The 25,533-nt window shown below is 42.3% G+C and overlaps 2 protein-coding genes across 3 annotated transcripts; one reads left to right on the top strand and one right to left on the bottom strand.

Annotated features, from left to right (window-relative positions):
* Positions 1-1,535: 1,535 nt before the first annotated feature.
* On the top strand, positions 1,536-10,744 carry rad23b (RAD23 homolog B, nucleotide excision repair protein). The gene is made up of 10 exons (XM_069673200.1): positions 1,536-1,712; positions 2,973-3,054; positions 5,319-5,398; positions 7,317-7,498; positions 7,595-7,650; positions 7,879-8,006; positions 9,059-9,194; positions 9,289-9,416; positions 9,951-10,148; positions 10,333-10,744. The coding sequence occupies exons 1-10, from the start codon at positions 1,647-1,649 to the stop codon at positions 10,444-10,446; spliced, it is 1,170 nt and encodes a 389-aa protein (XP_069529301.1). The 5' UTR covers positions 1,536-1,646; the 3' UTR covers positions 10,447-10,744.
* A 3,441-nt stretch (positions 10,745-14,185) lies between these two features.
* On the bottom strand, positions 14,186-17,729 carry klf4 (Kruppel like factor 4). Of its 2 annotated transcripts, XM_069673687.1 has the most exons (5): positions 17,499-17,729; positions 17,275-17,386; positions 15,728-16,598; positions 14,935-15,105; positions 14,186-14,539 (listed from the first exon to the last, which is right to left on the bottom strand). In XM_069673687.1, exons 1-5 carry the CDS (start codon positions 17,501-17,503, stop codon positions 14,364-14,366), a joined length of 1,335 nt encoding a protein of 444 aa, XP_069529788.1. In that variant the 5' UTR covers positions 17,504-17,729; the 3' UTR covers positions 14,186-14,363. The 2 variants fall into 2 exon arrangements, with proteins under 2 accessions (XP_069529788.1, XP_069529787.1); XM_069673686.1 differs by having other exon boundaries at positions 17,275-17,729.
* Positions 17,730-25,533: the final 7,804 nt, after the last annotated feature.

Genomic DNA, 25,533 nt, shown 5'->3' with positions numbered 1-25,533 from the left:
GTCCATACAAAACACTTCTGTCACGGATTCAAATTTAAACAAAAGGTTGAAGACCCAGATGCAGACTGAAATAAGTATTGATTGAAACAAAAAGGCACAAGGAAAAACAAAAGGCTTACTGGTTTGAGGAATCCAAGGGGGGCAGGCTAACAAAATCCAATGGTAAATAAAGTCCAACAAAACAGGCGATAAGTAATCCAAAATAAATCAGAAGGTGAAAAATCCAGGGAACACTGACATCAAGATCAAGAATAACAGGATGCATGGACATGGACAGACGACAAAACTCCAGAGAAGGACGACAATGAACAGGCAACGAGACAGGGGAGCACAAAGACTAAATAAACTTAGGAGGTGAGGCTAATCAGACACAGGTGAGACAATCAAGGGGCAGGTGAAAACAATCAGGGCAGGGCACAGAACCAAACAAGTGGGAAACACAAAGGCAGGAAGTGGACCAACACGAGAGACGGTGACAAAGTAAAACAGGAAATGATCCAACCAAAGAGACACAAGTGAAATACTTAACAAGACTAAATACTGACAAGAACACAGAATAAACTACATACAAAACTAAACGATGACAACTCATGACAAGGGACAAAGTGACAAGGTAAAACAAGAAATAATAACTAAACACCAAAATACAAGACAAAACCAGAACTAAACTAGAAACTCATGACAACTTCTATAGCTCAGTACTCTAAAGGGTCTTTTATTATTCATTTACAGAACAAAAGCGCAATTCTGCAGAAATCACATTTCAATAAAATGCTGAGACCAATTTCCTTTACCCTGAACACCGATTTAACTATTTGTTTCATGGGGAGCTCAGAGTGTTGTAGTCGAGAACAGCTTTTCACTGTTCAATAAACAACTGAGCTCTGACACTACAATTTCCAATGGACATAGATAAAGAAAGGGAGGGGAATACATTTCAATCAATAATTGTGTGCACATGTTGACTTTGCACATTTATCTTTAATAAACTAGTAAAAAATTCAACATTGTTAGCACACTGTCCACTCATTCCCTCAACAAAGGTGGATACGTTATCTTTTCCTTTATCCGCAAGATTATGGAAATCGCAATAATTGGTCTTGGCAGAGGGGAATTCCCTCCTAGTTTATTATTGCCTAAAAACAAGGTACAATCTTACTGCATACCCTGGTCTGTATCAATTATTATATTATGATATATATTCATTCAGATTTAATCTGACCATTTGGGGTCAGACTTGGTGGATTGATAAGAAGGACATGTGGAAGAACATAAGCTTGCAGCCTTCACTATAAGTATCCTATAACACTCTGAAAAGTGCCATAAAGATTTCATTTTGATAATAATACGTCTTCTTTTACTAAAACACGAGTTTTTCCTTGTTAAGTCGTACTTTAAAATTGAATTATTGTGGTTTTTAGTTTCATTTGAAGGACGTGATTTATGTGCGTCTTCCACCATTTTTACTGTAATTTCAAGGCTAACCAGTCGAGGCGCTGTAGCCTCGCAATCTTACACAGAAGAAGAAAGGCGAAAAGTCATGGCGGCTGACAGTTTGTAATGAGCCAACGTAAACAGAAAAGATTCTTGCAAGTTGGACTTTCAACATCAAAACCAAATCAGGGAGTTAAAACACTGACGCCAAAATGCAGATAACTTTGAAAACCTTACAACAGCAGACGTTCAAAATCGACATCGATGAAGAGGAGACGGTGAGAGTTGAAACCTTGTATTTCTGAAGGGGGTGGAGTGGGAGTTGGGTATGTCCTGGAACCGATTACTTCAGTTTTAAGAAATGTTAAACTAGATGGTCGATAAATAGGTCTGTGGAAACATGAGAAAACTATTTACATGGAGCAGTTGTTTCGGTTTATATGGCTTGGATTTGACAGGGAAAGTAAGCCAAATGAGCGTCATCTATTAAAAACCGGTCCGGAAGTAGTTTGATGTATCAGCATTTAGCCGTAGCCCACTTAAGGTTCTCCATGGGGGGTGGTAGGAAGATGTCAAGTTAGCTTTAACGCTAATTACCTTTTTTGGTTTGATGTAAGAAGTTATGATGAATACAAACACTTTCTTTTTTGTTAAATACATCTTTACACTACATGGGTGACAGTAGCAGATTATTAACGTTGTTCAATGTAAAATGAAAGCACTGAACTGAAGTAGAGTTAGTGTTAACTGAAGCCATTCAGATAAAAAAAAGGCCCAAATGTTGAGAACGGTGACTAATCGAAAAAATAAAAATCCTAGTTACGGTTGCTAATGTAGGATTGGACAGTGGCCGTTTAAGGGAGGGGCTTAGCGAAGGTTTTTTTTATTTTATTTTATTTTTGCAATTCACGTCAACTTACACTTTTTAAGTAAAGTTTTTTTATTTTTTTATTATAAACTTGGGTTTATGATGAAAACTTCATTTTTCTGTCAGTTCGTAATTTAAATTCAGTTTTCAGCATGCTTTCTTAGGGCGCCAACTAGGGCTGGGCAATATGGTCAAATTCCTATATCACCATATAGGATTTTTCATATGTCGATAACAATATAGCCTATATCACGATATGTCATGTTTACTGGTAATTTAACAAATAGATATGAAATAACCACATGGTAAAGCCTATTTTTGATAATCCTGTGTGAATTAAATACTTGACAAATAAAACGTACGGAATTTCCTGAGAGTCCTTTTCTGCATGTCACAATAGAGACGATATAGAAAAACACATACGACAGACATGTTCATATTGTTTTAACGATCGTTATATTGCCCAGCCCTATCGCCAACAGTGTCATACTGCATCTTCATCACCAGTTTATGATGGTGTTAGCACGAGTGTACACTTTGGACTTTTTTTATTTCGTGCTAAAGTTAGGGCTGGGCAAAATGGGGACAGGAGAGCTGGATCATTCTAGGTTCATGCTGGTTCATGAGGATTAACTAAGGGTTAAAATAATGATCATATTTTGTTTCACAGGTGAAGACATTGAAGGAGAAGATTGAAGAGGAGAAAGGAAAGGACAATTTTTCAGTTGCTGGATTGAAACTGATATATGCTGGTATGTTATAAACTTTCTTTTCTTCTCCTTCCATGACACTGCCTTGATTGACAGTCCCGAGGCATTTATAACACGGAGACACAACACACAGAAAGTATTGCTGAGATAGATGTTTGATAAAGCTTGTAGATTTGATTCACAGTGCTTTTGATTGAATTTCGAATGAGGCCTACATCAGCATTTTTTAAAACATTGTCAATGTATAAATTAAGCATTACAAAGATCTCATTTGCGTCACAGCTGTCTGTAACATTTCGTAGCATATCCAATATATCCATCTTGTATTCAAATTGAGTAAAGGGGATAGTGACACTTACACAATCGTGGCAAAAATGTTGGACATTGTTTGATCGCTTGTTTTCATAATCTAGAATGAAATAAATATCGTTTTTCAAAAGCAGTTCTCATCCCACAACAGCACTTTAAATGTGCTGTACACCTCCATTGTACTACAGAAACCAAGGCAAAGTGACTCTTTCTTCAAAACCCAAGAGCAGCTTGCATCCCATGCTGCCTCATACTTATAAATAATTGAAACTGCCGGCTGCTGTTCAGTCCCTCTGGGGTTCACCTTGCCGACACTGCTGCTGCATCTTAAAGTGTTTTTATCTGAGTGTAGCGTAGTATATGTCGCTCACCCTGAGCAATCTAACAAATAACCACATTGAGCAAAAACAGTTTTATTCTAGTCAATATCAATTAATCAAATCTTAACTACATGCTCATCTGTGTCCATCATTCAGATCGGCTTGGAGCATCCCCATTTACAACTTCTTGATATAGAAAATTTAAAGATATAAGATTTTCATGTAAATAAATGTCTGTTAAGTCACTATCTATCGCCGAATGAGGTAACACAATGGTGATTGAGCCTATGGCCCACTAATGAAAGCCTTTGCATTTGCTGTATTATGGACTGGGTGTTTGTGGCGCCCAGTGAGTGACGCGTTTTCCATTAGCCAGCAGTGGTTGGTCTGCCAGAGAGGGTAGGCGGAGCTTCCGGTCTCTGCAAGTGTTGCGAGTAAACAGTAATCTACTATGGCTGAACAAACAAAGAAAAGATGGATGACTACAGATACAACTTCAACAATAAGTGAAAATCCAAAGAAAAAGAAACAAACTCGACGCTCAGATGAAGGCAAACAGTCTAAAAAGGAAAGCGACCGTCAGCGAGGAAAATCAAGAGTTACAACCGGAGCCAACGGTGGACGTCACACATGCGACACTGTCTGGATATCTGGGAAGTGCGCTCCCGCAGTTATCGTATATCACCATAGGTGCAGCTAAAGAGAACGTAACTGAGATCTTCAAGATTATCACTTTAATTTTAAAAACGTAGCTAGTGTAAACCGAACTTTATCAGTTTTCGTTGTCTGTTGACTAACTTGTGAGTCCTCTTGGGGCTTTTGTTTACAGTTGGATCAGGCATAGATCCCTTTAAACTCCTTTTAAAGTTCCAAACTAATTCGGTGCCCTCTCAGTCATGCTACGTTGTCATTAATAAGGATCTGTTTCAACATCTTTTAGACTAAAGTTGGTTACACTATTTGCAAAGTGAGGCTTAAATAAATGTAGTTTATATCCTCGTTTTTATTAGCAGATATAAAACTGTTGTGTAGAGCTTGTTTGCAGTTGCTGAAGGCCCACTGTGTCATGTCTCTTTCGCAGGTAAAGTAGTCACAGCAAGGTTGCTTTTATCAAACAGTTTGACTGTACAAAAGAAACCAAACAAATGCTTCTATTTTGTCAGACACATGGAAAATGTTGCAAAGGTTGCAGCTTGAGTAAACAAAAGTGTTTCATGACATTTCTACTTTGATTTGTTTAAACGAATCTGTCTTTGAAAAGATTGATAAGCCCGGGGAACCTTTTTATCAGGCTTTTTGTCAGTGGTAGAAAATTACAATTTAAACCATGACAAACATGGTAAACATGACCAAACTCCTAAGTAGGTTAAAGATATTTTATAGGCAGTGTACGTAATATAAGTATTTTGTAGCGCACAAGACTTCAAGGTTTTGTGTGACCTACTTAAAGTTGCTTCCCAGACACACGAAGACAACAAAACAAAGGCAGTGCTTTACAGTACACAAACAAAAAGAACCAGATGTGGTGACAAAAGCAGTCGATTTATCTGCTCAACAACCTTCTTCTATTCACTCATTCAATATGATACCGTCTATTGTTACATCCCTGCGTGCTACTTCAGAGTTCATGGCAGGTAAAGCAGAACATATGTGACTCTTTTTTTTTCTCGTCCCCAGGTAAAATCCTCAGCGATGACACTGCACTCAAAGAATACAAAATCAGTGAGAAGAACTTTGTGGTCGTCATGGTGTCAAAGGTATGGAAAATTAGAAGAAGTTTTCCGAGCAGCCAGGTTTTGTGTGTTGAAACGGATTTTTTTGATTGTTTAACATCAAGTGTTATAGCAGTGGAGCTGCTCAATGGGCTCTTTTGATGCACTAGAACAAGTTGATTGGACTAGGGTCAGTGTGTTTAACTCAATACATCCCAGTAAATTGCTGTTATGATTAAATTATCTTTCGAGCATGTCTTGTGTCTGTTTGCTGTAATGGCTTCTCGACCATTACAACATAGTGCCCTTTTCCCTTAAAATGTACAAAATTGTTCCTTTATTTTCAAACTTCTAACATACCTATTGCTGTATTTAAAGGCCTCAGTCCTATCATGCTATTATGGGGGGCTAATGCCATCATGGTTGGAAAAAAATGTGGCTCTGTGCCTTTGGAGGACGCTATCCGCTTCTCCAATGGGCCCTGGAAAACCTCCGGGAAGGCTGAGGCAAGGGAGCTTGCTAAACTACACTTCTTCAGTCTAGGACGCCCGCCTCCGATGTCTCGTTCAAAATCGTCAGGTTTGAAATGTAGACTGCAGACCTGAAGTGAAAGCGGTAGTATTTCACTCCAGCGTCTCTCGCTGGGCCGTTCCTTTCAGAGGGAGGGGCGCAATGCACGCTGGGTGTTGTAGGAATGTAGAATGGGCGAAACCACGAGCTGTTTGGACAACTTTCTCCACAGCTATGGCGCCAACAATTGCTTCTATAATACAAGTTAGCTTTTGCTTTAAATCTGTATTTCACTAGTATTTGTCTCAGGCGGGTTTCTCGCTGTAACACATACTTGCTATAATACAGCAACACTATAGAAAACATTCGAAAAAATGTGTAACAATGAATGAGATTCTGAATAGGTTGAAAGCAATTTTTGAAATGGTGGCAAAAGACATGATTTGGGTAACGTTGACCGGGGGGCCTTTTCTTAGAATAATTAAGATTAGCCAAAAAAGTGGAATACAAAGACATGGATGGGGGGTGGTTACAGTGGGATTGATACTAAGATTATTAAAGGCTTCTCATTTTGAATTGATTCCTTTAGAAAAAGTGTTGGAATAAAACAATACTAGTGAAAAAATGGGTGTGATGTTTACAGAACTTTGGTACACGCTCGTGCCAAAACAGCCCTGATATTTAGCGCCCCCGTTTCATGTGACTGATGAGATGGTTTTGATAAAAGAAGCTGTATATAACACGCCCACACCACTTCTGCATCAAACTTGTAGCGAGGAAGATAAAAAATTCAGCAAGATGTGACAAGTGAGTCACACATAGCGACTACACTACAATAACCTCTTCAAGCAACTCACCCCAAAGTTTTAAGGTGGCTGACATAAACAAGAAGTCTGCTGTTATTGTTAGAATTTCACCCAAAGGTATCGTTGGATTTAAAGGGAGAGTGTCATGCTAATTTCAAGCTTCATATTTCACTCTGTGATACCTGTGGAGTAGCTTAGCATAATTTACAGTTTAAAAAAAAACTTGTAAACTGCAATTTTTGTAGCTGTAATTTTTCTCACACCGGTGCTCTGTGCAGGCCCTCATACAGGCTTAGTCAGCTCTGTCCCTTTAAGAAACCACACCCCTACAAGCCCGCTTTCTTCCGATTGGCCAGCTCTCTGAGGCCTGCTGAGGCTGCACTTTGTGACGTCACAAAGTGCAACGTGTAGAAAAAAACTGTGTGAAACCTGCTGTTCACAGCAGCCTGCAGCCTGAGCTGAGAAGCCTGGGGATTTCTCCAACATACTTTGACCTACAGATCTGACACTTCACTCACGTTTAGTCTGGACATCAAACATTGTAACTTCATATATATGTCTTAAAGTGTAAAACAGCATAATACCCCCTCTTTAAATACTGTTACTCAGAGGAGTAACATCCCTTTCCATTTAAATTTTGTCTTCAGCCCAAATCGGCCTCAGCCACCCCGCAGCCTTCATCCGCCACTTCAACTCCCAGCACCGCAGCCCCCGCCGCGCCTCCTGCCTCGTCGTCCAGCTTAGAAAACGCAACGGAGCGTTCCTCCACAGACAACAAGCCAGAGGAGAGACGGTCGTCGACTGCTGAACCAGCTTCCACCCCTACCGGGTAAAAGATGTGTTTATGTTTGTCTTTTAAAAACATCTTTTTTGTTGAGAAGTGATGAGCAGTCATGCCTCACTCGCGGTCTATTTTCTGTTGCAGAAGCTTGGAGGCTTCAACCAACACAAACCTAATTGACGAGGCCGTGTCAAATCTAGGTAAGGCTGCGTTTGGGATCGTTTGTTGCTCATTATTGTACAGCATTTGTGCAAAGATTCACTGCCTTAGATTTAGATCTTTGAGCCCAAGTGTGAATCAACTGAATTTATTTTGTATACTCTTAGCATTTGACATAATCCACATTGGCCACATGCTCTGAGCATTGCAAACATTGTCTATGAAGCAGATGCTGTGATTGCTGTCTTGGTATTCGTCTGCTCTTTCAGTGACAGGTGCGTCGTATGACGCCATGGTGAACGAGATGATGCTCATGGGCTACGAGAGGGAGCAGGTGGTAGCGGCCCTGAGAGCGAGCTTCAACAACCCAGACAGAGCTGTGGAGTACCTGCTCACAGTAAGAGCTCGCTGTGTTCCTCTGTGGACCGGGAGAATGTGTCTGAAGAGTTTTGATTAGGGATGCACGATATTGGATTTTTTTGCCGATATCTGATATGCCGATATTTTACAACTCATTTAGCCGATTACCGATACCGATATTTTTTTCCCGCACACCTAATTGCAGAGATCATCAACTCTCTTCTGTATTGGAATTAGCGTACAGTATAATGGTGATACTCTTATCACATTTGTTACAACGGTCGGGGTGACGGGTCTTGAGATGGTTAATCAAGTTTGTAGTGTTGAAAGACTTTGCCTTGGCTCCTCCTCGCATCACCGAAGCTGAGCAGTCATTGCAAACAGCAGTTTTGCTTTCTATTTCGGACACTTTGAAAAACTTCCACACCACGGACATTTTGGCTTCTAACTCTCTCATGCTGCAGGTAGACACACATGACGTCATCACGCTGCGCCGCGCAGGTCTTCTTCGCGCCGGGGAATATTGCGCCGAGGTCGGGCATTTAATCAAGTATGCAGCAGCCCATTATTTTATCGGTTAGTTATATCGGCGGATATCGGCGTGTTGGCCGATATCCGATAGTTCATTTTTAAGCCAATATCGGCCGATACCGATAACGTGCCGATAATATCGTGCATCCCTACTTTGATTGATTGATACATTACATAAGATGGGTCTTAGCTTCACGTTCCTGCTTTAGATCAGGATGTATCATTTACAATGCCCTATGGGAGGTGTTTATAATCGAGAATTTGCAGTTTACATAAATTGTTGTTTAACATTCATGGTTAAAAAAAGGCTCCAATTCACAACCACTTCTCAAACCCCCTAGTTGCCCCTTATATAATCAGAACATTTGTACATGACATATTGTAAAACTGAAGTGGACTGAAGTCTTGTCTCCCTTTCCCATCTAAATTTAGCACGTTGAAGCAGGTTTTTTCGACCCTGAAAGACCCGCTGACCCGGGTTTTTTGACCAGTGGGAAAACGGCTTTACAATCAAAGTGTGAAACCTGAGATTGTTTTCACATCTGACTTTTCCTTCAGGGTATTCCAGGCAGAGATCAGGGCCCTGCAACAGGACCAGATGCTGTTGCGCCTCCAGCGAGTGGAGCTCCTCTTGCACCCTCAGGCGGTATCACTGTTCCCGCCAACACTGGCTCTTCATCAAGCGCTGGGGGAGGTAAGTGACCCGCACCCGTCTGCATATTCGAGCAGCCTCAATGAGCAAATATGTGTTTCTGTTACTAACCTTCTGTGTCTGTTTATCATTTCAGGCAACCCCTTGAGTTTCCTTAGAAATCAGCCCCAGTTCCAAGTGATGCGACAGCTGATCCAGCAGAATGCCGCCCTGCTCCCCGCGCTGCTGCAGGAGATCGGCAGAGAAAACCCAGAGCTGCTGCAGGTAAAGAGAAGACGGAGGTTTATAGGTTTTAAATGACTCTTACTTTATGGGAATTATGGGAATTGTAGGATCCATCGTTTGGAGTTTGACCCACACTAGAGACTAGAGATAGACCGATATGGTTTTTTCAGGGCCGATACCGATTATTAGTAGTCAAGGAGGCCGATAACCGATATTTGGAGCCGATATTCATTTGCAGTAAAAGTTAAAATATTGGCGTCAAAATTTTGAATAATACAAACTCCAACACTTAACTTTGTTTAAATGCCTTTAAGCATCTCTTATAAAGTTAACTGAAAATTTAAATAAATAAATAAATAACTTCCTGAAGTTTTATAAAGTAAATAAATGAAAGTTAAATAAAATTTGCAAAGAAATGAACTCTTATCGGCCGTCAGATTTTTAAAAAATTCAAAAAAAATTCAAAACAAAAATCTAATTTCATTTGTTATAATAAAAAAAATGTCTACTACAGAGAACAGCAAACACTTTCTTTGTCTCCTCAGTCACTGAACTTCTCATTTACCCCTGCAGGAGATCAGCAACCACCAAGAGCAGTTCATCCAGATGCTGAATGAACCCAATCCAGAGGCGGTGCCGTCAGGGGGCGGAGGTGGAGTGGGAGGAGGAGTAGGAGGGGGCGGAGCCGGAGGGATTGCAGGTGATACACCTGGCGGGAGTCACATGAGCTACATCCAGGTTACGCCGCAGGAGAAAGAGGCCATAGAGAGGGTGAGGAGCAGCACAACAGCGTCAATAATGTTTGGCTTAGTGCAAAGTTCAGCTCCGCTTTACAATAAGAGCTGCAATATGACGGAGAACTCTGCTGATGTTACCAGAATTCTTTCACACTTTTATTTGCATATTAAAGTCTTGTTTGGCTAATTTAGTTTCACTTTTCACTCTTTCATTGCAGCTAAAAGCCTTAGGATTTCCAGAGGGACTTGTTATACAAGCCTACTTTGCGTGTGAGAAGAACGAGAACCTGGCCGCCAACTTCCTTTTACAACAGAACTTCGACGACGATTAAAGGAGCCATCTTCATTTTGACTTTTTGTCTTATTTCTTCCTCTACTTTTTGATCACTGGCATTCATTAAATGTCCACAACAAGCCTTTTACAATTTCAAAAATAAACGTTTTATTCAATACTTCCTCATTTACCTTTCTTACATATACTGGATCATCAGCTGGCGTTCACGGACAGGCTGTTGTTTGTGATCAGTTCGAAACAGAGGAACAATTAAAGTACAATAACTTTGCATCAGAAATCACCTGTGTGCTATTGATTTTTTTTTAATACTTTAGTTATACCAAATGATTTTTTTTTTAAATAAGAAAATCAACACAGTTTGCGATGACGGTATGTGTCACATTTAGTTCAGGTTGTCTTCAGGGTCATGACAGTATTCACTCACTCTTATTGTTCTGTTTTTGAAAAGTAATGGAGACTTAAAGGAAATTAAAGTTCTACAAAACAAAGACGAACATGTATTGCACTGCTTCTTTTTCTACTCTACATCCCTCATCTGCATGTAAATCAACAGGACTGTAGATTGAACCATACCCTGGGGGACCGCGAAATAATTGTGCTGTATCATTAAAAACTGCTTGTGTACAGATGACGACCATTTGCACCAATGAAACAAGCATATTGTCTGCATTCCTCCCGCCCATGTCAGCTTTGGACCAATAGAAACTGATTGTGACACATCACCTCAATTTGTCATGAATCACTCAACTCAATGAGGTCGAACCGTTCCTGCAGCCGTCCTGCTGCTCTAAATGTTCTGAAAGCTTTTAAGATTAATTACTTGAAAAGTATGAATGTTGTCAAGTTGAGTCCACAAGCAGTTAGATACTTTAAAACAGAGGCTCATTTTATTCTGAGTGGTATTAACATGATTCAAAGTGAAATGAAAGTGAAATGATCTCTATGAAACAAGTCTGAAGTATTTAGATTGAAACATCCATCTATCATCTATATCCGCTTATCCTGTTCACGGTCGCGGGGGGCTGGAGCCTATCCCAGCTGTCATTGGGCGAAGGGCGGGGTACGTGGTCGCCAGTCAGTGACAGGGCTGACACATATAGACAGACAACCTTTCGCACTCACACCCACGGGCAATTTAGAGTCACCAAGAGTCATCCAAGTCACCTTACAAGCATGTCTTTGGACTGTGGGAGGAAGCCGGAGACCCCGGAGGGAACCCACGCGTGCACGAGGAGAACATGCAAACTCCACACAGAAAGGCCCGCCTTGCGCCAACAGAGGTTTGAACCGGTGTTCTTCTAGCTGTGAGGCACCAGCGCTTACCACTGCACCACCATGCAGCCCTAGATTGATACAATATAGTATAATATAATACAAAAAGTTCCAATGGCATCTCAGAGTGAAAATGGTAGTAAGCATGTGCTTAATCGGTGTTCCTCGGTAAATGTTCTCCCCTGTGAGGGGGTCCCTGGCCCCAAAACATTTGAGAAGCCCTGTTTTATATACATTTTAAGTTGCAATGAAAAAGCAATAAAAAAAATTTAATTTTAAAAACAGTAACAGTTGTTCCTGCTCTGTGTTTGAATGGAGTGTGAAGGCAGAAAATTCAACTCAAACTCAAACTTAAACTTTTGCTTTTTTTCAGAGAAATTCATAAATCTAACTATCACCAAGAACATTGTTCAAATCTGACATTGCCTGATAAACTTTATTGATCCCACAGCGGGGGCATTTTCGGTGTTACAACGCAGCAAATAGGAAAGAGAAGATACTTCAACCCCAAATAACAGGGCAACAAAAACAGCAATCACTGTGCAGAAACACTCGCTGTATTTTCAGGTTACATCAAGCTTATTAGTCAACTGTCAACTTATTTTATGTATGTCTATGTGCAGATTAATGATGTCTTGGCCCGGATATCTTCAATCACGTATCTGACCTGCTAGCTAAACCAGAAGCCTCAAGAAGTTGAACGTCACCCCCCAAGAGGTTTTGTATTCGTAAGACAACAGCTGATCTGATCTGTCCCAAAATTTGTTGACAACCCAATGAGTTATAACTATTTTGACACTTACTTTGAATCACACTTCCGGAGAAAGAGAAACCCTGGGTGAAGGAATGAAATAAACTTCCCACAAAGCTCCATTTAGGCGTTTTAAGCAGCTGTGGTTAAAACTGAACTGACCTCTAGGGGGCGACAAAGACCACAGCATTATTCTAAAAAAGTGCCTCCGTCATGCTCCTCGTGCTGTATTAGCCATCCTGAGGATGTACACTTGTAAAATGAGTTTAAATCAGAGGCATGCCTTTAATTTTTAACTTTGTAGGACATAAATGTAGGAAGTTTAAAAATTGTGTTTTACTTTAAACATGAGAAAACAGGCGTATGTGTTTAAACCGAGTATTTGTTCTTGTTGCTAAATTGAATCCATTGTCAGAAATCTGTGAGAAAGAAGTTGTTTAACATATATTTATATATTATTTAACATATATATCCCAGTGGGGGAATGTGGGTAGTTCAAGTAAATAGATGGTAGTCTACTTTTACGTTATCATGAAAAAGCATCTTTCTGGATACACTACACACCTAAATCACACAGATGATGCATAATTATGTAGCAGAAACATATCAAGACGCTCGTTCATTATCCCATCTTTATGGGTGTTCTTCATATTGTTGCACCTGAGCTCAGAGCGGGCGGTCAGATTCGGTGTCACCATTGAATGTCAGCCGGTAACTCGGCTGTCCTCCCCTTTCTTCCCGCTGACAGGTGGAAACAGAACCCCATGGAAACAGGAAATTGTAGGAGTGAATTTGACAAAAAATCTTTTTAACTGCGACATTGTTTCAGTCTGCCTGCGGCGATCTCACTATTATCAGGGGGGGGATATTGTGTGCGAGCTGACTGTGAACTATCGCTGCCATTTAAAAAGGTGCTTCTCCATTACCCTAGCAGGGACATCTAACCTCACTGTAGCTGATGTTCAAGGACGATGAAAGATGACGACGGTTCTTATTTCAAATACATTTTATTTTATTATACTGTAAAATACAAAACAATAACAAAGCATTTTCTTTATTTACAAATGTACAAAATTCAAGATTATATTACATATTTTGGCTATAAACAAAAACATCTTTGTTCAGAGTTCACTCATTCAATACAAAAATATGAATGTCTCATATAAATTATTGCACTTTGCATCTGCAGTGCATTGAAGATTGCCTTCACCGTCTTTGAGTGAAGCGTTCACCTGATTTACGTCAGATTGTGGAAGAGAGGTTTCGAGGAGACGCACAAACGTCCGTATGGCACTTTTTCATAGTTTTCACCCTTGTTGTAGAATTTCCTTTAATCTTTGGTACCTTTCTTTAAAAAACAAAAACCTTCTTCAGAGTCACTGAGCACCATTCTGTATAAATTAACATTGTACCTGAAATTAATGGCATCGCAGGTGAAATGTGTGTATAAATATAGACGTATTTATTAATACAGTATTTTGAACAGTGTGTGGTTGTTAACAGAGCCTTTATTGGCGTGCTGCTGGTAAAAGGCCTCTGGAGATGTTTGTCTGTTGCTCCTGGTTTCCCTGACAAAAATACACTTCCAGTTAAAAGCTGTTGGCACCTGGTCCTCCAAGTTTTGTCGGTTAAATAAGACAAATTCCAGTTTGGTCCCTTTCATATAAGTTTACAACCCTGACTGAGAGGTCTCGTCGAGCCGCCTGAACGACGTGCGAAGCCCGGGATCAGTCTCGAGAGAAATTCTAGGCTCTTCTTTTCTTTTTTTTTTGCCGTGAACACCACAGCTTGTCTTGTTGCTTGACAACGGCTTGAAGGCAAATTATGGTTTTCAAAAAAAGTGTAGCTCACAAGTCTGTTCAAGGTTTCTGCTAACATATACCTTTTTTTTTCTTTTTCCCCCCCGGGAGCCTTCATGCCATCGCCAAGTCTCATAAGTGTCTCTTCATATGCAGAGCGAGGTGGTCCGACCTTGAGAAGGCCCGGTCGCATTTCTGACACTGAAACGGCCGGTGGCCTGTGTGTTTCCTGTAGTGCCGTGTGAGCTCGTCCGAACGTGCAAACTTCCAACCGCAGCCCTCCCAGTCGCAGTGGTAAGGCTTCTCCCCTTTGATGGAAACACAATACACACACACACGGAGCAGTTAGTGCTGGCCCTGAGGTTAAACTGGCCCAACCTTCCCCTCCACCTTGAGGAGAAAAGAGGTCCATCCTGTCCTGCAGCTAGCTTATAAAAGCCAAGCTAATCGGCCTGGGGTTTGTATTTGAGCAAGGATCAGTATCAACCTGTTTCACCGCACCTGCTCAACAACTCCCCTACCTCATCCCCCACACCCACCTAACCCCCATTCAAGACTTCAATGTGTTGGAACATAATGTCGAACAGATGGGTTTATTTGGATTAAATTAGCGGCGCCTTAAACAGTAAAACTATGAACTTTAAACCAGATATAACTAACCAAACAAAGGCGTAAGAAACACAAACAACATACAGTTGCATACCTGTGTGCGTGCGGTGGTGTGCTTTGAGGTGAGAGCTCTTTGTGTACGTTTTCCCACAGCCGACATAGTCACACGTGTGTGTGGCGACTCTCTTCCTCGGCCAGGAGCGCCGACCACGTTTAGGCTTCGGTTCCTCCGGCAAGCAGTCCCCGCTGGAGATCATGAGGGGATCTGTGTGGGGGCCAAAAGAGCGTGGTTACTATCATATCACATATAAATATATAAGAGTGTATTAAGGTGAAAGGTTTGCATGAACGATGGTGAAAGAGTGCTTCATAAACTTGAGACATGTAGAGGGTTAAACAGGAAGAGCTGCAAAATGTTGATTATTAATTAGAAAGGCTCTTTTTTTTGTTTAAGTTCAGATACAATAGAAACCATCGGCCTTAAAAAAGACAGCAAAGCAGCCGCTTTCCTAAAGCTCAACCCTTCTACAGTGTAAAAGAACAATGGTCCTATGTAAGCAACAGAATGACTGTATACGTTCTTCAACATGTGGTAACGTCTTGTATCTATTTTGGCTGGATGAAGAACTTTATGATGAAAAGAGAGTTTGTTTTGTCGAAGGCAGAGGGATGTAGGCTTTAATCTGTTTGAACTGTGGGTTTTAGGGTATAATTAAAGCCCTTAATGTTGTATGAGATGTATTTAAATAGACTCTAAGGACTTTGTATTCCTGTTCTGTTTATTACATGTCTGTATGCATTTTCTTTGAAAGCTTTTTTAGGTAAAAGGATCAAGTAGCCACAAAAAGAAGCGGCTCTGAAGCAGAGAAAGAGAAATGTTCTCTTACCTTGGTACTGCATTGGGGATCGCTGAGGGTAGGGAGTGTAGCCCTGCGGGGAGCTATGGTGGTATCCCTGGGGAGGTAGAGTGAGCCCAAGGCCCGGGTGCTCCCGGCTCAGAGGATGGTCCGGGGAGAGGGAGGAGGATGAGGATAACCTGCCGCCTGTCATGGATCTCCCACCGGGGAAAGCATGTAGATCTAAGTGGCTGGGGCGCTGCGCCTGACTCCCACGGCCCTGGGAGTTTACCCCAGCCAGGTGTAGGTCAATGGGCTGAGAGATGGTGCAGTGACTGGGGTTCTCCTGCTTTATCCTGTGGCACGTAAAGGGGGGCGAGGCACGCGAAGGACTCGGGTCTGACGGAGAGTTAACGCAGGCCTTGCTTACGTTCACGCCTTGGCTGTACTCTCCCATGTCCATTGTTGTCTTGACCACGAACTTGCCGTGGAGGCTGGTGGGGTGGAGGTAAGCCGGGTCCAACTCGGGTCTCATGAGCTCTGCCACAAAGCCTCCAGAGGGCGAGACGTCACTGATATCTGGGATAGTGTAGAGCAGCTCGCTTGCGCCACCCTGGGGGGAGGGGAGGGGGTAAGATGAGGAGAAAGAGCCCGAGGAAGGAGACAGGGCCTGGGCAGAGCTGCATGCCATGGCTTCCTCCTGCTGCTGCTGCTGCTGTTGTTGTTGCTGCTGCTGTTGCTGCTGTTGCAGAATGGAGTTAGACAGGATAAAATCGTAGTCCAAGTCCAGGTCAGGCTCCGTGTGTTTTTTGGACATGCTGGGGCTTGTTGTGCTGGTGGCAGTGGGATGGTCCGGGTCGGGGCAGCTGCTTCCGCTTGGCACACTGAGTCTCTTAAGATGGGACAACTCCTCCTTCCATCTCTAGAGGAAAGGTGAGGGTTAGAGAGAGGAATTAATGACTGCACTCGTATGAGCTGCTGGTTTGTGTCATGATAGTGTTAGAAATAAAGAAAAAAAATCACGCATGACTTTGCCCTGTTCTACTGAGAAATGTGTTCTTTTTTTTGACTAGTTCGGGCCTTTAAAAACAGGTCAAGTGTCCGGATCAGTAATAGAAAGCGATTATTATGACAGCTTAGTGTGGTGAAGCAAGTGTCCTTGGCACAGAGCACTTCCTAGAATACAGATTATTCTCCTTCGCAAAGGTATTGCATTAGTGTTGGCGTACGCAGGTAGCTCTGGATCATATTATCAGACTCAGACTGTCATCGAATGATTGTTTCTATCAATTTGTAGCCCATTAAAATTCAAATCATGTATAAAAAAATAATCTATTAAAAGTGGGCATAGATTTCCTGCAGTATCACGTGCGCTTTCCCATCTTCCATGCTCACTGAAAACCTACAGGAGTAGCCTATGTAAACTGGTGCACGCCCCAGTAGAGCGTGATGTCAAGCCCATAATAACATGGGAGCCACATATTGGAAAGCACTGTAAATAAACTGCATAGGCTACATAATCCCCCCTCACATTTTTTGAGGATGCCAGTGGCTACTTGGCATGCGCATGCAAAAAGAAGTGACCACAGGCTACTCACTAAATTGGCACTTCCTATGGATTTACTCTTGACAGTGGGGCCGCTGGCAAACGTGGATATCGATGGCAGAAGAGTCCCACCTAAAGCCATCTCGACGTCATTTGGAGGCTGCCTGAAATTGAACAGAAAATAGGGTAAATCCTTCTGGAAATATGCTGGAGCAGTTATAGTCCATGAGTGGGTGTTCATCAGTCTCAAATGTTGTTGTGAAAGTTTCTCCACACCTCATCAATGGAAATGTGGAGTCCTCTCGGCTGCTCTTCGGTGACACTGCACTGGCTTTTGGTTAAATATCCCCGCGTTTAAAGTTTCTGCTCCGCCTCGCGCGTTATTCTATATTCCAGTACATGCCGCCGCTAATGGGCGCGCCGGGTTGTCTGGGATTTTAACGCTAAAGCAGTTTTAAACGGGAAGACACAGAGGCGACGTACGGGGGAATCCCTCGCGCCTGTTGCCATGCAGCGACCGGCAGTCTGTACTGAGAAAACCGCGTGAGAGGTATCCTTAAATCACTGGAGCCAGAGCCACTCCCCTCGTTGCCCCCGCAACCAAAAAAAGAAAAACAGTTTAGCGCTAGGGAGGGAGCACGTGGGGGAAAGGCTGGGGCGAGCGTGGAAGGGAGAGAGAGAGAGAGAGAGAGGCAGAGCGAGAGAGGTTTGTTTGTTATCATAGCAACGGTACCTTTCGTTACTGCTTGTATCCCTGTGAAATGTGGGTGAAGAAGCGCATTTCTTTCAGACCGGTTGACGTGGGAATAACGTGAGTGAGTGAGTGAGTGAGTATTATTTGGTTGTGTCTGTAGGTTCACCTGGACTGGGCATCACCTGGGTGACCAATTGCTAACATTAGCTGCAAGCTAGGTGGGTTATGAACCTGTATTTTGTCATACTCGTCTAACAATAGCCGAACACTATAATTTCCACACCTGCTCCTGAATATATACAGACTTTATGGCAAGTGATAACAGATACAGTGTAAAAGGGCTTATAATTATGCAAAGCATTGTGGGTACAACATATTAAGTCACTGAATTGCAGAAGGAGCCAGAACGCAAACAAAACATGAACGCACTAAAAAGCAACATTAACATTTTTAATGTGCTATTTTAATATATTATAACTTTGAATATTATTATTTTTTCAGTGAATGAGTGGCTTAATTTAACAGGCCGAACTGACCCATATTTCTACGTCATACTTTTGTAAACACACTTATAAGCACACACACAGCATTCATATAAATTATACATAGCAAAAATTCTCAAAGATAGTCCGTCTTTTTTATCATGCAGCAAATGTAAGACTACAGTGGTTTATATGGAAATACAAACACATCTAATATGAATAAAAATACTCACCCTCTGCGTCTTAATTATGCCTATTTTTACTAAACAATATTCATTCCTTGCACATCATATTCTTGCCTTACTAAACTAAACATACAGTCTGGTTATGAACATTCTGTATGGGAAAAAACTCACCTGGGAACACTGAAACACTGACAGCTCCTCAGTGTTGAGTTTGAATTGGGTTCAGGCAGTGTTTGCTCAGAGCTAGCGAGCTAACACAAACCTCTCGGTCCAACATAATTAGACACATTTACTCAAGAGTTCAGTGCGAGAGCAAACAAAGCGCTTGCCGCTGATCCTGCTGCATCAGGATCTTGTCCGTTAGGCATGTCAACAAACATGCCGTCACTGCAACAGGACACATTTACTGCCAGTGTGTGCTGGTGTCTTCATTCAGAGTGTTTGAATTGCGTTAAAGCACATCGCTTTAGATGACAAACAAAGACTGGTGGGAAAAATAGAGACTTCAATGGCATGTGGACTTTGCAGATAGAAGTTTATGCTGTTGATAAAGCCATAATTTATTGCTTGATTATTAACAGTAAGACTGTTAATCTAACTTGAATGCAAACAGTCATATCTCTAATTGCGTGATGAGAATCGAGGGCTTTTAAACCTACTGTTTGCTCTACATCTCTCGCTCTTAAAGACCTGCTTCCTACAGCAGGTAGGAACACAATGGCAGCCATGTCATTATAGCCATACTCTTTATGACGGGAGATAATGGTTTTGAAAATGATCCTGAAAACAAAGAGTTGACTTTGACAACTGAGGTGCTTCACATGGCGATAATGACAGAGAGAGGAGGAATAGAGGAAGCGCATAAAGGGGGAGAAGATGACACCACTGTGCGCTTTTCCTGACACAATGAAGTCATGGTGATTTAGTAACTCACACCAAAACTCTTGTATGGAATATGTTAATGCAACACTTACTGTATTAAGTGAATGTAGTGAGTTGAGGATGTGAAAGAGCGAGCTGCTTTACCCTGCCCACGATGAATCATTCAATCATTCATCACGCTGCTCCAGATATAGACTTTATGTTGAAGGCGCTGGTGACATAAACACGGAGTCGGATGAGGAGATATTGATGTAATGTTATTGTATCATCCGAGATAACATCTGAGAACTAAGTCGATGCTTTCGAGGTGTCACATTTTCCTCTCAGTGTCCTGTGAACTACGTTTCGCTGCTTTCTTATCATCGTGGATCGAATGACGCATAAAAAAAAGCCCCCTCAAAACTGCTTCAGAGGTGAGCTCAGGTGCTGATCTTGGCAGTGCCGAGAGATTCAACTGCTTTGACATTTTGCATTTCCAAAACTGCCAGAGCGCAGTTGACATATTCATAGGTTATGCTAATAATCAAATCCACATCAAACTCAGGTGCTAATCCCCTTCTAAACATTGATATTACCCTAATAATGTGTAAATAGTCATATAACTCGACTCGAGTGTTTTGCCGTGCATGTGACTGACACGGTTTCCACCGGCGGCCCTCGGTGAGGTTCCCCCTCCTGGAAAGCGCCCAAGCGAATATGAGCACCAGCGGATCATAACTCCAGATATTGAGGTTTTCAGCGCTCTCTTCCAGATGCTGTTCAGTAATTAAAAAATAGCTTTCATTCTTTCTCTAATTTCTTAAAGCTGAGTCAAGCTTTTCTTTTGAGTCTTATTGCTGCTCCATCTCGCATTAGCTCTAATACAATTATACATGTTGGAACTTTCTGTCTGTTTTGTCAGCGGGGAAAACGCCAAAGAACAAGGCACCGACTACAGGCCCAATGTAATCGTCTGTTTCTCTGGCGCTGAAGGCTTGTTTCATTTTTTAAAGAGCAACGTTTAGTTAAAAGTTCTCATCTCAGGGACAAAACTATAAGCAATATTCACCTAATAACCCTTTTTAATTGACACCAGCATCTGTGTAAATATCATAAAGTATTCATGCAGGACACGTCCATAAAGATAACGAGAAATAATGAACAGGACACGGATGACAAGGTGTTTAAATCGTTATATTATAAGATAAAGTTTAATTCTATTTCTTGTTTTTATCAGAAAACCCCAAAAGGTCAGTACAAAGTGTAAACAGGTGTAAAACTGTTAAAAAATATAGTAATTTATCCAATTTGGAAGCAGTAATTGTCGGCCTTTTTACTTGAAAAAATGACTAAATTGTATCGAAATAGTTGCTAATTATGCTTCTGTCAATCAAACCATCACTTAGCAGTGATGTTGCCAGGTACGCGTCCTGCGTCTCTGGCGCTTACAAATTTAAAATGCATCCCAGGGACACACCTCATCTTTCCCACACAGAACGAAACTTTGTGAACTAGATTTGTAGTGAAACTCGTTAAAATCACCGTAATCAGCTAAGGAAACATCACTGTCAGCGCATCTAATCGCCGTTGTGTGTACACAGTCTCGCGGCGTGCTAGCTTAGCCGCTACGACAACAACTAACCAGTCACCATGGACGTCATCTGAACAATTAAGGATACGAAACCGTTTTCGCCGTTCATGTTATGTTCACTCATGTCGTTGATGTTTCTGAGACGGTTAAAAAATGTGAAATAAACAAAACAAACTCCGCTGGCTGTGAAAAATATACTTCCCAATGGCGGCTGCTGTTTTCTTATGCTCATACGAAGTGTGTGCAATTATCCCGTCACCGCTCACTAAGTAATCATTGACAAATGCTGTAGACTTGAGTTACATTACTCACAATGCACTACAAACATATCTGCATCATGTTATTCTTGTCACCAGACGTTCCACTGTTAGTTTCATTGTTGTGATAAAAGTTTCACAGTGATCGACTCGGGTCATCTTCTGATCCAAAGCGCCGATTTACAGTCGTCAAAGTCGGACCTTTCAGAGCAGGAGCACTCTGTGACACCTGAAAACACCTGATGGATCACGGTTAGGCCTGGTGTTCATCTCAGCAGTTTTTAGTCCACCACACCTGTTACTGTGGTCCACACATACGGAGCAGGCCCAAGCGGAGCCGCGTACATGAATCATCCCGGTGACAGAAATTAGCTGTGGTGGATTTTTATGACAAAATAGTTCTGTATTTGTTTACCAAAGAGCTTCTCTGCTAACAGGCAGGGCTGGTTGACAGTTGTGCTGTGTGATGGTATGCGTATGGATTGAGTCAGTGGGGGCTGTTTGTTTGGACAATCCCCGCCAAGCCTGTATAGCTGGACGGAGCTGCGGCCGCGCTGGGATGCAACCGACTAAAACTGAGCTTTCATCAAGTCATAATTTAGTGGTGGGCTTCCATAGGGGATGGGAAATGTGGTGGAGGTATGGGGTGGTGGTCCGGGTTGTGGTTGTGTTTTAGGGCAGTGAAATGGGTTTTGGAGAGGAAGCAGAAAGAGGGAGAAGTCAGCGAGAAACAGACTGAGAGGGAGGAGAGGGAGAGAGAGAGCTCCTGCCGGGCGGCAGGCTGTCCAGCCTCTGCCTGCCCTGGGATTCCTCAGCAGCCTTAAATATGCCAGTTATTTTTAACCGGCGACGTAACAGAGCCCAGCGCCGGCCCCCTCTGTTACAATATTTCCTTTCTGTCAGGAGGGGAAATGGAGGGGAGCCACACTTCCTGGTCACATGATGCGGCCGAATAAGAGGGGAAGTTGGGAAGAGCGAGTGAGGGGAGGAGAGGGAGCTCGGTTGGCTGCCTCGTACCCGCGCCAGCCCACAGATTCACTCAGCACCTCCTTTCTCCCAAAGTTTAACCCCCGCAGCTGGCCAGATGAGGCAGTCTGTTTTAATCAGATGCTCGGACGTCACAGCCCAGAGATTGGCGTTTGTGAGCTGCGGAGGAAATGAGAGTGCGGGTACAGCACATCAGCAGACAGAGGGGTGGGGGGGGTTGGGGGGCGCGTGACGTCAGGGACAAGGACCCGCCAGGATTAGAAGCCTCTAAAAAGAAAAGGACTGGGACTGGGCTGCCAGAGCCGGAGAGAATGTGTTTCTCTGTCTGTCTGACATGGGAGAATCAGGGACTTCCCATGAGCTCACCTTGTTGACACACAGAGAACTTGGACTGCTTCAAGTCTCAATCTGTGCTAACCTCACAACCAGCTGAATGAGTACCAGCCGCACAGCAGAGACATGTTTGACTGATTTCTGCTGCTTATGTCCTCAGTGGACACCTGTCGGTAAAATGAGCATGTGGAACATATCAAAACTAACTGGGTCTAAACACTGGGTCAAAGTATGTATTGCATGCTAGTGAACTTCTCTAATCTAGTCCATCCATCCATCATCTATACCGCTTATCATGTTCAGGGTCGCAGGGAGCTGGAGCCTATCCCAGCTGTCATTGGGCAAGAGGCGGGGTGAAACCCTGGACTGATCACCAGTCAATCACAGGGCTGACACACAGAGACATACAACCTTTCACGCTTCAGTCCAACAGGCAATTTTAGAGTCACCAATGGACCTAACGAGCATGTCTTTGGACTGTGTGATTCATTCAAGTGTTGTGTCACAACTCAGATAGTTTTTGTGCAGTAAATCTGAACGTCAAATTGGTTGGACAGTTGAAGAGAGACAGGAAATACTGGGAGGAGAGTGTGTGTGTGTGTGTGTGAGGGTGGTGGGTGAGCTAAGGACCGGAGGCCAGCTCTACCAACTGAGCTGAACCTGCACTCCTGATTTATATACTTATTGTTATATTTGAATCGGCACGCTGTCAATGGTTTCAAATGGTAAAGTCACCTGCATGATCAATACTACCTGCACTAACTATCTACAATGTGGAGTTTAAAGTTGTAATCTCAAAGTTCTCAGTTTCGTTCTCTTTGGCGGCACCTATGGCGATAAACGGTAGTTACAGGAGCACACTTCCCAGATATCCAGACAGTGTTGCATGTGTGACGTCCACGGTTGGCTCTGGTTGTAACTCTTGATTTTCCTCGCTGACGGTCGCTTTCCTTTTCAGACTGTTTGCTTCATCTGAGCGTCGAGTTTGTTTCTTTTTCTTTGGATTTTCACTTATTTTTGAAGTTGTATCTGTAGTCATCCATCTTTTCTTTGTTTGTTCAGCCATAGTAGATTACTGTTTACTCGCAACACTTGCAGAGACCGGAAAAGCAGCCGCTTAGCTCCGCCTACCCTCTCTGGCAGACCAGCCACTGCTGGCTGATGGAAAACGCGTCACTAACTGGGTCGCCACAAACACCCAGTCTGTAATACTGCAAATGCAAAGGCTTTCGGCGATAGATAGTGAATTAACAGACATTTATTTATGAAAATCTTCGAAATTATTTCTTTAAAATTCCTTTGTTGCTTTAATCACATTACAGACGCTGCTTCAGAGTTGGGTCATCTAAGGTCAAATGCCAGTCAGCAGCATCTGTCAGCTATAAAAGAGACACTCTTTGATAAGATATTCAGCACAATAGGAGAAAATTAAATGAGCTCCACGGAGGCCAAGTCATCTGTACCTCGAGTGCAGGTGCGGAGAAAAAAAGGTAATAGGAACAATCTCAGACATTATGATAAAATGTGGTCAGCACTGATAAACGGGTATAACATTTACAAGCTTAAGCTGAGAAACAGGGAAGCAGTATGTGGGAAATGCACGGTACATTGTACCGCTTAAGCTAATCGGCAATCCACATCTGTAGCCATGTTAGCACAAATGCTATTATCTTAAAATGTTTCCACTATTTTGTCCAGCCTCGTATGTATAGTTTAATACGATCTCATTTAACTGTTTCAGTCACCCTTGTAGCATAAATGCTACGCGTAAAGGCTGTCAATAAACCAAGACCGCATCTTTACAACGTTAAGAGAGGTTCCTATAGAAACATATGTATAAAAGTTTTTATTTCTCTGTACCAGACCTCTGCTTTACAGCAATTACGGCAATCACCAGCATTCTTTAACCGTCAAGAGCGCTCTGGCGTCGATTCAGAGGTCGTCTCCGCTCTTGATGCTGTGCTGTTAAACCATGGCTGTCACATTTTCACAGCTCTTGATTAGATCTTTATGTTTCGTGAGGCACATTGGAATATGAGATGCAATGTGATAACTGCTCTTGAAATTTTGAGCGTTCCAACAGATTTAGTTGAAGCCTAAATACTTTAAATGAAAAGCTTTCAATGTTGAAAATACAAAATAGCCGACACATCATCTGCTGATGATCTCCAGACAGGCTGAGTGGAGGACTGCAGCGTTTGGCATTATAATATGCCGAAATTCATGTGGTAATTGTTGTCAGATTTCAGGGTAGTAGGCCTCTGCGTTCCAGAGAAGGTGTGGACTCTCCTGTTTTCCCACTGGGAGCGGTTGGGAATGTGTGACCTTTACCGCGGATCACCGTTTTTCAGGCCCTGGATTGACTCTCGGGAAACGAGCCTGCGATTGGTGCAAACATCCAGAGATGACAATAATAATCCTGAACATCAGCACGTAGGCGCTGCAGGATGATCCATGGTTTGGAGGAAAGGGGAGACAGTCTCGTTGGGAAATTCCCGCAGCTAAAAAGCAGGGAACTCCTAATAAATTTTCTGTGCAATAAGAGAGGAGAAACATAAATGTCACTAGTCTCTCAAAACCTCCCTATGGTATGAACTTTAATATTCAAGCATAAATCTGGATCTAGATGGCAATACTTTGGAAGAGTCTGGGAAAAAAGGGATGTTTTGAAAGACTAAGAGGACAGACATGGAAAATTAAAGTCAGAAAAGCAATTAAAAGTCAAAGTAAAACTTATGCTTGCTCTTATTCTTACGGAGTACCATTTGTTTTCCTTTCTAAGTGCCTTTTCTCAAGCAACTTTTAACCGAGTGCCCAAATGAAATGTGAAATGGCACATTGTGGTAACCTTAATCAAACTACAAATCATCTCAAACTGATCGTCCCTGCTGGAATGCTGAGGAAAGAACAATACTTGACAG

This window comes from Semicossyphus pulcher, unplaced genomic scaffold, assembly GCF_022749685.1.
Source record: "Semicossyphus pulcher isolate SPU_LCO1_2020_fin unplaced genomic scaffold, fSemPul1.0.p SCAF_22, whole genome shotgun sequence".
Taxonomy (NCBI): Eukaryota; Metazoa; Chordata; class Actinopteri; order Labriformes; family Labridae; genus Semicossyphus; species Semicossyphus pulcher.
The sequence above is the reverse complement of the archived record's forward strand: the minus strand, read 5'-3'. Positions and strand labels throughout refer to the sequence as shown.

Coding starts and splice junctions, on each gene's coding strand:
- klf4 (XM_069673686.1), bottom strand. CDS start 17,463: ATGAACACCCACTCATGGACTATAACTGCTCCAGCATATTTCCAGAAG. Junction 16,599..17,274: donor CCATAGGAAGTGCCAATTTA/GTGAGTAGCCTG, acceptor CCTTTCCTCTAG/AGATGGAAGGAGGAGTTGTC. Junction 15,106..15,727: donor ATCCCCAATGCAGTACCAAG/GTAAGAGAACAT, acceptor GCCCCCACACAG/ATCCCCTCATGATCTCCAGC.
- rad23b (XM_069673200.1), top strand. CDS start 1,647: ATGCAGATAACTTTGAAAACCTTACAACAGCAGACGTTCAAAATCGAC. Junction 3,055..5,318: donor ATTGAAACTGATATATGCTG/GTATGTTATAAA, acceptor TCTCGTCCCCAG/GTAAAATCCTCAGCGATGAC. Junction 8,007..9,058: donor CTGTGGAGTACCTGCTCACA/GTAAGAGCTCGC, acceptor CTTTTCCTTCAG/GGTATTCCAGGCAGAGATCA.